This window comes from Thermobia domestica, chromosome 13, assembly GCF_964235325.1.
Source record: "Thermobia domestica chromosome 13, izTheDome1.hap1.1, whole genome shotgun sequence".
NCBI lineage: Eukaryota > Metazoa > Arthropoda > Insecta > Zygentoma > Lepismatidae > Thermobia > Thermobia domestica.
In genome coordinates, this window is record NC_137466.1 from 103,536,952 (window position 1) to 103,549,833 (window position 12,882).

Genomic DNA, 12,882 nt, shown 5'->3' on the forward strand with positions numbered 1-12,882 from the left:
CAAAGTGCGACATATCCTCTACTGAGAATGCTGCTCGAAGTACCAGACACATCGTATAAGACATTCTTGAAGGAAAAAATCTGTAAAATTAGAAGAAAGTGTCAGACAAAGATAAACAAATGTCTTAAGTTCAATGTAATATAACGATGTAAATAATATTATCAATCTGTACCTGTTTTAGGTATAGAATCAGAGGCGCAATAATTGAGCAGAAATATGCATTTTGAAAAAGAAAAGGTTTTGTCGATAGATTTTGTTGATATGGTTGTTATGTAGATGTAGTTGAATTCACTAAGAAGAAATATATTTGAGAAATGTGTGTGATGTAAGGTCTTGAAGATTAGTAAAGACAGGGTTCGGACTTATGAACTTAAATTATAATATATTTACGTAGTGGAAGAAAAATTGAGCGCAAGACCAATATGGCCAATGTACATAATAATGGTAGGTCAACGGCTGATAATACAGAAGAAGCCGTATCGCAAATGTTAGATGCTAAACAAATCTTGGATATGTTTATGCAATTGAAGCAATAACTTACAACGACATTCGAAGAAATTAAACTCAATACAAGTCAACAAATTACAACGAAATTCGATGAAATGAAATTAAATATAAGACAACAAATACAGCTGATGTCCCAAGAAATCACTCCACAAATGAATCAGCAAATTGGTTCTGAGTTGGACTTAAGGAATGAACAGTTCAATGCAAAAGTTGAATTAACTGATCAACGTAAGCAAAAATTGGAAGAGTCTGATGATAAGGATTTTAAAAAGGCGAAAGTTGTGTTACGTGTAGAAGATAGAATGAAACAGGCTACAATACCTTTGTGGGATGTTCCTTATGAAGAGCAGTTGAAGAAAAAGACTGAAGAAACAAAATCTTCGCTCCCGCGACTGATGGATTTGCCGCCGAGAAGGAATTTAGATTTGGCAGGTTGGGCAGAAGAAAGAAAAGAGAAGAATGAAGGACTTACTTATGAACTTATTGAAATTAAACCACCAGCTGTTGTTGATGGTTACCGTAACAAGTGTGAATTTAGAGTGGGCATAAACCCTGAGATGCAAGAGCGAACAGTGGGTTTTCGACTGGCTAGCTTCAAAGAAGGCTCAATGAAGATTGGACCGGCAGACTTTCGGAGACATTTGCCTGACAGAATTAAAGAGGCAGTAAAGGTCTTCCAACAATACATACGAGAGTCAGATAAGCCATTTGTTCCAGAGACTCATGAAGGTTACTGGAGACAATTGATTGTCCGAATATCGAATACTGGCGATTTGATACTGTTGGTAGTTATGCATCCACAAACCCTGAATGAGGAGGAAATAGGGAAGATTAAGGATGATTTGAAAGATTACTTCCAAAACAGAGAAGGAAACATCTTGAATATAACATCGTTCTATTTCCAGATCTTCACTGATAAGGAAGAAGGTGAGAAACCCTCACCACTGCAGCTATTGTTCGGAAAAGAATACGTGGAAGAAACTATATGTGACATGAATTTCCGAGTATCTCCAGATTCTTATTTTCAAGTGAATACTTCGGGAGCCGAGCAGCTTTATACTTCGATCGCGGAAATGGTTGAGGTTGATGAAGAAACTTCCTTGATAGACGTGTGTTGTGCCGCTAGAGGAATTGGACTTACTCTTGCTAAGAAATGTGCTCAAATTCTTGGCATAGAAATGTCGAACCATGCAATTGAAGATGCAAGAGCCAATGCTGTAAAGAACGACATCACAAACAGCGAATATTTTGTTGGACGGACTGAAGATATTTTGCTCACCGTAGTGGAGAATGTAGCTGAAAAGAAGATACTTGTTATTGTAGATCCACCTAGAGCTGGGCTTCATCAGAAGTTGATTATTGAACTTACACACTGTCAGCTGATTATCTTATTCGGAAGACTAGATCCTGAAACGCTACCAAAGGCAAAGAAATCTATTCCATTGTCCATTACGCAGCAGGCCAAGAGGAGCATGTTACGTGATGTTGGGTAACAATTATAGATAAATTATTTGTTTCTTTAACAGCTCATCTATAATTGATTCATTATGAAATATTTATGTAGTGTATCTATTGTCTTAAATATTTTTTTCTGTTGTTAATTTATATGTCTTTATGATAATTCTAAAGCCCTATGTTTATCTTCATTTATTTGTTTGCTCCAAAAGAGGGCCAATTAGGTTTAGTTGAAGTTCATGACATTAATCTTAAATCGAAACCAATAATGATGGATAAACGACATTATCAATCTGTACCTGTTTTATGTTATATTGTTGCTCACAATCTTTGCATGTTATATTGCTTTTTATTAACAGCTAATAGGATGATAGTCGTTATTTATAAATAATGTTGCTAGAACATGGATGAATATGTTTAATATAGATAAAAATGATGTCACATTCTTTAATAAGGGAAGGAATATGTAAGTAGTACCCTTGCAGAAACCATTAGTTTCCATTCTTTTTGAATAGTCCCATCGACGATATATTTTTTATTTTGAATCGACGTTATTAATATATAGATATATGATGATATAATTAATACTATATATAAAAGAATATAATATTTTAATATGAATATATATAAGGAAAAGAGAAGAAAAATATTTATATTAATGTAATTTTAATTTCATACTAGGGCTATTCAAAATGTCAATTGTTGGAAACATTTAATCCAGGGTTCTTTCCTCCACAGTATTACTGTTACGTAATTCCCGTTCGAGCGACAATTTATATAACGATGTAAATAATATTATCAATCTGTACCTGTTTTAGGTATGGGATCAGAGGCGCAATAATTGAACAGAAATAGGTATATTGAAAAAGAAAAAAAAGGTTTGTTGATTAATTATTGGGATGGTTGTCAAGACACGGTTGTTATGTAAAGAATAGTTGATGTCAAGAAGAAATATATTTGGAATGTATTTGTAATGTAATGGTTTCAAGGAGTCATCTTTTGGAAATAAAAAGAAACGTAAGCTGTTAATATCGTATAAAAGTGCTGTTGCTGCTATCATTATTTAATAATACAGATATAGATATATAGATTTGTATTATATTATCTCGTTACAGTAATATGCTAAAAGACTAATGATAAGAGCATGTAAATGATTACGAAGATTTGGTTTAATGAAAATTTGGAGGAAATGGAAAAATCCTGGTATTATGCTATCCTTCATACACTTATATAGCCTGGGGTTAAACCAAGTACCACTATGTCTTTTTTCCTTAGGCAAATAAGGTTGAAGGCAAAACTGAAAGAACCATTTCTATCACATCTTTTCAACATTTTTAACAAAAGTGATTTTCTGTTACAACATATTGTCCGTGGATTTTCTCAGTATTGTTCCATTTTCTCCCATATTATCATTCTACTAATTATTTCAAATCACTCACTTTCATCAATAATCTATCCCCTTTGGGCATAACAGTGAGAAGGAAAAGAACTGGAAAATTACATTTCATTTTCAAAGTTTTCTGCAGCAATTTTTGCGGTATGTTTCAAGTATAATAATACCCATAGGCAAAATATGTAGTCCTAAGTAGGGATTAAAATTGGACGAAACTGATAGATTCAAAAGTATCAAAGCAAACAGCAGGTTTCCTTGTCATACACTATTTCTTATAGGTTCGGAACATTGCAAAGTGAACAATAACATATTGTACATGAAAAAAAAAATTACATGTGCTATGAAATACTTTTTTTTTTTTTGTGCATGACAATCACAATGTTGAACAACTCCCTCGTAACTAACGAACAGTAACATGTAATATACAGAAAGCATTTACAACGGATATAAATCAACAGTGTTGTTACAGTAACGAGATTCCTTGCACACACACACACACACACACACACACACGCACATACACACACACACACGCACTTACACATACACATACACAATTGCACACAAACGTACATATATACGAACGAACGATCACACAGGGAATGTCCGTGCTTGATTTGTATTAAATACTTTTTTCTATTTTGGTGTGTCACTTGTATACGTAATAGAGGACAAACACAGACACAAAACCACATATTTGCGTCACAAAACTATACGATGAAAAGTAACTGCAGTAGCAAGCGTTTGGGGACATAGGAATTCCCTTGTGAAACGTATTCTGAAATGCCCAACATGGGGAATCATGGGAGGCTTTTGGTTTGGGAAAAAGCCCACAAGAGAATAGGTTTACGCTTCATCTGCAAATCTCTTGTTTGCTTTGCAATTTTTTTAAAAAAAAAAGACAAAAATAAGTCTGATGTGCTAAAAAGGAAATAATAAAAAAGAAACGTCGTGTATATACCGCAGGTAATAATAAAAGCTCAAATGAATAGGTATGTAGTAACCGAGGGTGGAATATGTGACGTTCTGTTTTCAATTAGATTCTGAGATAAAAGAAAACTTTTTTGTCAGAGTTCGCCATTGGTGCGTTCTCTAAAATTTGTTTGCTAAAAGTCTTTAAAAAAAACAAAAGTTCTTTTGATTCAATTGTATAGCTTTTAGTACATTGCATTTGTCCCTTTTTAAATGTATGTTCCGTCCAATTACATGAACCTTTGCTTCTCAAATTGTACACCAAGATCTACTAGTGTATCATGAATAAATAGGGATATTATGTTTCCTATCTTTTTAATTACTACCTCGCGACAAGTGAAATATTTCGAAGTATTTTAAGAGTATTTTTATTAGTAAAAATTTTACATATCACTAAAGTACGTAGTTTAATAATATAGTTACTAATTAATTTGTGATGCAGCTGCTATAGTCATTTTATTGGATTAAGCATGAAATATGGGGAAATTGTTCAGTAGTATGAAGACATTTAGTGTGTATATGTTTGAAGATATCACATCGTCATTCGTCTAGAGGCAGGGAACTTCTTAAAATCTTAGTCAGAAAGTTGACTGCGGTTTTCAAACCGAAATCTTCAGATTACGAAGAGCAAACGCTAATCTTTCACGCCCACCAGATTGTTTTAGTCTACTAATATGGAGAAAATTTTGGTTAAAATCAACATCAAAGAACAACGAAGTTACATGTCAGTATGAATACAATTTTATATGATGTATACCAAAGTATGTTTATTAACCCGCTGAACGTTTGGCACTTCAGGTGTGAAATGTTTATTTTCAAAGTGTAGTTTTGCATTTTGTATGTCACATTTTTCTAACTTTTGAGTAAACTGCAAAAGAAAGTTGACAATTCCCATGCAATTTAATGCAATGACTCATACCAAACAATCTTCTGTTGACATCTGAAGGTACATTTCCAAAGCTAAACTATTTACATGTTCTTCTGTGGTTTGATACCAACCCATTTCATTTAATAACTCAACTTCACCGCAAGAGGCACTTACCATTATGTTTGCTCGAGTCGCCTATTTGTACTTAATCTTCAAAGGGTAAATACATTTGAATTTCAAAGAGTAGATGTAACATATCAATATTAAATCAGCTAGGGAATAAACAGTAATTTACTGAATGCTACTAGTTCAAAAAGATCATGAATAACTCAATAAATTAAATTTATGAAAGGGAAACTTTGTCTGATGAATCTTACGCATGGGAAAGGTAGACAAACTATAAGAATAAATGTAGGCTGAAGGTGTTCAAAAACAAAGTTTATTTTATGGAAAATTGCTCGTATACAGTAGAATGAGTAAAGCTACGTAACGTGAAATTATATTATGTACTGCGCGGATAAAATGTTATGTACGTACTGGCTGGATAGAACATATATATATATATATATATATATATATATATATATATACACCGTGAAGAAGTCTCTCTGTTTCAGACGTTGGACATAGGCTACACTACTTTGGGGATGGAGTGTCCATCCTGGAGCTGTCCTATATATTCCCTTCTCAAAGAATTTTGTTGATACAGACGGTACACATATATAGACGGCATATGAAAGGATGATACAAAATTTGCAATATACAGACTGATTAACAGGGAAGGGGGGAAACGTGATGTTACAGGGAAGAGGCAAGTAAGTGTACGTAAGTGATAGGTTATATAACTCCGACGCCCATGACCTACATACGGTTGTTTCCGACCCATTCCTTCTGGCTGTTAAATGCACAGAATGTACCCCTATTCCAACTGTAATTGTGAAAATGACGTTGTCGCACACGTAACCGTTTGGTGTCGAACGATCTTTTATCTTTTGACACATACTACTGATGTTTCAGATATGACTAAATACACTTTACAGCACAGAGGTTCCATAGAAAGTCTTACTTATTCTGTCTCTCCGCAAATATAAAGTTAGCCTAAGTACTTATGTACCACCCCCATTATGTTCTGCCGTAGCTCCGTGGTAGAAAGCGCACCTCTAGTACATAGAGTTCTAGATCTCACAAAGGCTTTTTAGAAAGGAATCTCCAGCTTTCTGTATATTTCATACACAGTGCAGTATATAGAGTACGAAGAGAATATTTCTTGTAGCCTTGGATACGTATGTTTCCTAGAGAGAACTCTACGTTCCCTGCATTGTGCTTTTAACGGTTGGAAGCTTTGTCCAGAAGTTACCATATTATGTTTATAAAGGTAACCAAGAAAGTTCTGTTGCTTTTTCATCACCACTTTCGAACATCGATGTGTCACCTAAGATGTACTTTAGAGGATCAAAAATAGTCCCCATCAGCATCGACGATCTTCCGCCAACGTTCTGGAAGGCCGTGGATTCCATCGCGGTAGAACTTTGTGGGCCGGTTTGAACTGGTGTCCTCTAAAGTGATTGTCCAAGGAATGGAACAGGTGATAATCGGACGGTGCAATGTCCGAGGAGTATGGCACATGCAAGAGTGTTTCCCATCCAAGGCGTAGAATGGTGTCCCGGGTCCTCCTAAGCATTTGGGGCTTAGCATTGTCCTGTAAGAGAAGGATCCCTTTGCGATTCAGAGTTTTGAGTTTTTCTTGAACACGACTCAACTGCTGACAGTACACAGTTGCATTGATGTTCTGACCAGCTGGTAGCAGTTTCCGATGCATAATGCCACGAGCAGTTCACCAAAGACACAGAAGGGCCTTCTTTTGGTGTAGTGCTGGTTTTGGCTGTTTTGGAACTGGTTCGTGGGATGCTAACCAATGATGACGCGCTTCGTACAGGACCCACTTCTCATCACGTGTCAACATCCTGTCCAGAAATGGCTCCTTCCTCAGACGAGACAGCAAGGACACACAGATGTCTGCTTGTACAGTGCAGGGAACGTAGAGTTCTCCCACATGATTTGATCTCGGGAAATCTCCTTGTACCTTCGGGTAGGCATAGCAAAATGTGAAGAAGAATATTAAGTTAAATTTTATGAAATGTTACTTACCGCTCCGCACAAAATACATGTAATCGACCACAAGCACTCTACAGTCTTCTAATATCCCGTCAGTTCACATTCAGCACGAGAATCTAATAATAATATGATAACCATAAGTCATTTAGTATACATACTCCCAGCATGGAAACATTGCACTTTATTATCAAGATCTCTTTCACAGAATTCAAAATGAAGCTACGCACATCATTTAAGAACATAGTATAGACATGGGAACGCAACTTCTCGAGACATCTGTACTGCTCCTAGCTCACGATGCTCCAAGATATTGGACATCTAAATCAATCTACAACGGCATTGCCGTAACATCATATTCATTGACAACTCAAGTTCAATAGGACTGGATTAGTATCTTTCCTGTTATCTCAATCTTCAGTATCTAATGCTGTATTTCTTTTTATTTTGTCATTTTTTATTATTATTATTATATTATTATTATTATTATTATCATTATTATTATTATTATTATTATTATTATTATTATTATTATTATTATTATTTCAAGATCGAATATCACACAAAATTATAAAAAATTGGAAATAGAAGAAATATTTCTAGCTACATTAATTTTCGTGAATAGATTCGATAGATTTGTGGGAATGTTGTTTACAGTTGAAAGTAGCAAGTTCTATTTCGAGACGAAATATGATGTGATTCATGGAATCTTGTAAAAGAGAACTTGATTTTCTCTATCGGACATTTTCAAGATATTTATTTCAACAATCTTAAGAAGAGCACGTGAATGGTAATGGAAGAATTGTGAGAGTAAAGATACTGGCAGAAAAGAGGAAAACCGTGAGCAAATACTGGAACCATTTTAATCCGACAAAAATTGAATGGCTTTGCATCCTTATATTAGAAGAAAGAGTTTGGTTATTAATCCATCATATTCTCTTTGAAAATAGTGTCTTTCTAGCTCGATATCTTAGCAGTAAAGTCAAACTTGAAATTAGAATTTAGCTGTCAAGTATAATTTTCCACTAATTTGAACATGTGGGTAATACAATTCATCGTTATTTGCAGAACATACAGTTGACATATTAAATAACTACAACATTACTTTTCTATTTCTGACGTTTTCATACATTAGCATCACTGTTCAGATAGTGTAGGATGTTAACATCAGCGAGAAAGTAAGAAAGCATCTACTTCTAAAATTGGTTTATTTGGATTCTTGTAAATATGAAGTAAGTGTAAATATATATTCGTAGGATTTCTTTGAATTCTCTTTTTCCGTGTTTATATTCAGAATATTTATAAATAAGTATAGTAGTGTAAAAATGTGCAGCGCAAAAATCTAATTGCTCAAGAAGATAAACTTCTTCTTCCCTCCTCATCAAACTGGATGTAATTAAAGGATTTGTAAAGGTTGTTGATCCAACAGGCAGAATGTTTGCATATTCTTGTGAGAAATTTCCTCGTCTATCATATATGCTAAAATCAAAGATAGTGTACTTTCGGATCCTCGGCTTCGATAACTTCAACAAGATCAAAGTTTTTGAAGCATGCCTAAGCATGTCGATGTCTAGAATTATATTAAAATATTAAAATATATAATATATATCCTATTACTCTTAAACCCCATGACAGAAGAAGTAGAAACAGTATTTGTTAAGAGTTCAAATTTCTGTAAGAATCATAATTTATCTATCCAGAAATAGGGAAAAATGTTTTCTTTTGTAAAACCGTGTATTTAAACCAATAATATCGTCAAGTACCCAAAATTCAAACATGTATTTTGGGGATCTATTTTGGCTATTGTAAAATAAAGAAGCGATAATCAAGCTATTTGTTTAAGGACATAAAAACAAGTAGCGTAGGCATTGCAGCATAGTTACTGGAGGTTTCCTATAAGGAAATAATAAAGTAAGAAATTTCAGAAGGAGACCTGAGCTAAGCTCGAAGCTAGAACTAAGAATCGTCCGAATCCCGGAAGAGAATTGGTACGGAGAGTTAACTCGGGGAGTTTGAATAAAGATCTAGTAGTAAAATATCAGCTTAGGATGTTCTTTTAATCTAAATTATCCTGTGAGTATTATATCTATTTAAGATATTTGATAGACATAATGGTGAAGTTTTTGTGTCATTACAATTTAGTAGATTCTTGTCATTAAGACCATTCTTAGATCTTTATAGCTTGTGATGTGATGTCAAAAATATTTTAAAAAATTGTTTCTATTATTTCATTTCTTATCCTAAGGAATTCATTAAATACATCCTTAAGTTATCATACTACACGGTGTGACAAATTTCTGATGAGCTACGCTCTGCCACCAAGCATAAAAAATTCTAAAATGCGAATTTATTTCAGTTTGAAATTTGTAGCACACGTTAATATAGTTTATTATCCCATGAATTATTAGGGTTACCCTCAAGACGGGATGAGATAGAGCTCTGCCAATAGAAACAAATGCATTTTATCGATACGACGTATCACTTTCGCAATTTTTCAAGCTGAGATAGCCTCCAACTCTTGTATCATAAGTAATCCTATGACTGATAGTAAAAAGAATTACACAGATAATAAATGTTTATATTTTGAATGGTAGTAAAACAAATTGCTGTAAAATAAAAATTATTTGCGAAGCAGTGTTGTCAGGTTTTCCTTTTTCCTGAAAAAAATAAATATATATTTTGTCTCCCTAATCCTATTGCATTTTTAAACTTCATTTCCCATTGTTTATTCTTTAGAAATATGTAGTATAGTGACCTTATTTTAAAAATTTATTGGAAGATGATTCCCTAAAGAATAAAAGATACAAATAAAATATTTATTTACAAGAAACTTCACACATTGCCTTGAATCGGACATATGGCAATATGTGTGACAGTATTATCATTGAGTTCTCTTGTTCCCAGCATTTCAGTTTACATGATGACAAAAACCAATCGTTGCAAAAGTTGAAAGTCCATTTAGGTTTATATACTGTGAGTGTGTGTGTGTTTCGAGTTGGCCTATTTCTTTTATGGACTCATGCGGTTTACTTAATTGATTTTATAGAATTCTTTGTTTACATGGAAAAACGTTTGCCTCTTTTCTAGCCAAACTTATATCTTCCGCTATATTTCCGTTGCTTCCTTTTTTTAATTCGCATTGAAAACAAATTGAAGTTTCTTTTGTTTAATTTTTTTTAAAGAAAATTTAAACTAATCCGATAAACTTAGGTAGACGTTTATATTACTTGCCTTGTGGTATATTGTAAAACGGAAAGCACAATATTTTTCTTGTTTATTTTTATTGGAACCACCATACAATCAAGCTCTGTTCTGTTGGACTCCTCTGTGATCACTACTGAATCGAGAACACCTGTTTGCCATATTACTGATTTCCACTACATAATGCTTTCTGCAAATATACGTTTTTTACCACTACATTGTAAACGTTTTCATTATATGAATAGTGTGGTGTATTATAAGAATAAACAGATTAACCTGAATTATCCTGTTCTAATTTTCTTTATGTGAACACAACGTTTATTTTTAGAATTCATAGGAACATCGTTACAATTTCTTGCGTATTCCAATTCGTTTACTTCTACCATTTTACTGGAGAAACTATTTTATGAAGCACTGAGGTAATAACTGTCAGGAAACGGCTAGATTATTAAGTGGTTCCGTGTTATCTTACGCATAAGGCGCTAAACTGTGCCGAAACGCCAAAAATAGTTAGTTCCAATTATTTTTATTAACTGTATTTAACTTCTCTGTAATTAATATCGTGTTCGCTTTTATCACTTTTTTTATGGTCATGAAGGCTTACGTTCTACACAAGCTGGGAATTAGAGCTCCTTCGTAGCTAAGCGGTTAGCGTACGCGCCTTTGTCGTGGGAGACCCGGGGTTCGATACCCAGCGGGAGCTCATGTGGTTCGGATTCCACGTTAATCAGTAAGTTCACGTCTCATATAGCCTCGCTGCTGAACGGGACGTTAAACTCAAATTCAACAGAAATCAACAAGCTGGGAATTAAATACATTGGAATTTCAATATTTTAATTTTACTGATATCTTCTCTAAATGCATGCAAATGTCCCCAACTTTATAAAAATGCATCGGTTTTAATATATGCAATTGTAACATTACTTAAAAAATTGAAATATGAATATCTCGCTCGCTGAAATCAGTTCTCGCTACAATTTCTTAAAATAAATCATCTTATGCTACAGTCATTAGTGAAACATTTATTTGGAATACGAACAAATTTGTAAAGCGTTTTTAGAATACTTCGTCCGAAGATAACTCATATCCAAAAGTAAACTACTCCACATGAATTTTTCACGAGAAATCCCTTATATTATATATTAGGTCTATTAATGAAAAACAATGTTTTATTAAATATCAATAAAATCGCATAAATTGAATCTTAGAAAATGGTATGAAAAAAGCACTATTAAGAATAATTACGAACAATACTATCTGAGTCATTTCTGAGAAAATCGTCCAGAAAATAACTTACTTCTGAAAGGAAACTGCCCTTGGCGACTTTCTAAAAAAAGAATTGACTTATCTTGTATTGCAGTGTTGCTAATGAAATATTTATTTATGAGATTTGAACAAAATTGCTTGAGCCAATTTTGTAAATATCATCCAAAAATATCTCAATGTCAAGGTAGTTTAATTTTGTAAATGTACCTGAAGATGGCAGAGGAACTCTTGTTTAGTATATGTCACTGAATTGAATTGCATGGAAATGTTGAACCTGCTTTCCCAGTTTACTTAAAAGTTAGAAAATGTGACACAACATTGTTTCCCCGAGGCTCTTATATATACAACCGACCAAAAGTTTGGAACGATCTCATTTTTACATTTTAATAGTAACTTACGCTAAATAATATAGGAGAACAAGATCCCGAGACGAATATTCGAACCCAAGAGGAACGGGAATGGGGAATGGCGGAAATTTCATAACGAGGAACTACATAATTTATATGGTTTATCAAACATTGTTAGGGTCATCAAGTCTAGGAGGCTCAGGTGGGCAGGTCATGTAGCCAGGATGGAAGAAAGTAGTAAGGGTTTCAAAGTTTTAACTGAAAGTCCAATCGGAAAACGACCATTAGGAAGATCTAGGTGCGGACAGGAGGACAATATTAAGATGGATCACGCAGAAATAGGAATACAAAGTAGAAACTGGATCTGGTTGGATAAGGATAGAAGTCAGTGGGAGAGCTTTTGTGAACGCGGCATTGAACCTCCCGGTTCTATAGGCCATGAGTTAGTTAGTTATTATTGGAAAAGTTATTTATTCATATTGATTCATGTTTGAGCACTAAGGAAGATCGAAAACAAGAATCTTCTTTGCGTATTTCTGGGAAAGTTTTAATATTATCTTGTTTTGGCTATTCACGTGCTTTTTTTGCCATCAATTTTTTCTTGTCAAATTCAACGCCTTTGGAAATTGTTTTACATTTGTCATGAATGGTCTCTAAGAAATAAGCTACACTTTAGTATAACCAAATGTTTTGTAAACACCTACTTTAGGCAACATACTCGTGTCAATTTCGAATAAACAATTAATAATGCATTACTTAAC

The 12,882-nt window shown here is 33.9% G+C and overlaps 2 protein-coding genes across 2 annotated transcripts in view; both read left to right on the top strand.

The window, feature by feature from the left end:
- LOC145668405 (dual 3',5'-cyclic-AMP and -GMP phosphodiesterase 11A-like) overlaps nt 1-12,882 on the top strand; it is a 713,632-nt gene that overhangs the window by 328,792 nt on the left and 371,958 nt on the right. The gene's annotated exons all lie outside the window — the stretch shown is intronic.
- On the top strand, nt 603-2,000 carry LOC145667700 (tRNA (uracil-5-)-methyltransferase homolog A-like). The gene has a single exon (XM_081735160.1). It carries the CDS (start codon nt 603-605, stop codon nt 1,998-2,000), a length of 1,398 nt encoding a protein of 465 aa, XP_081591286.1.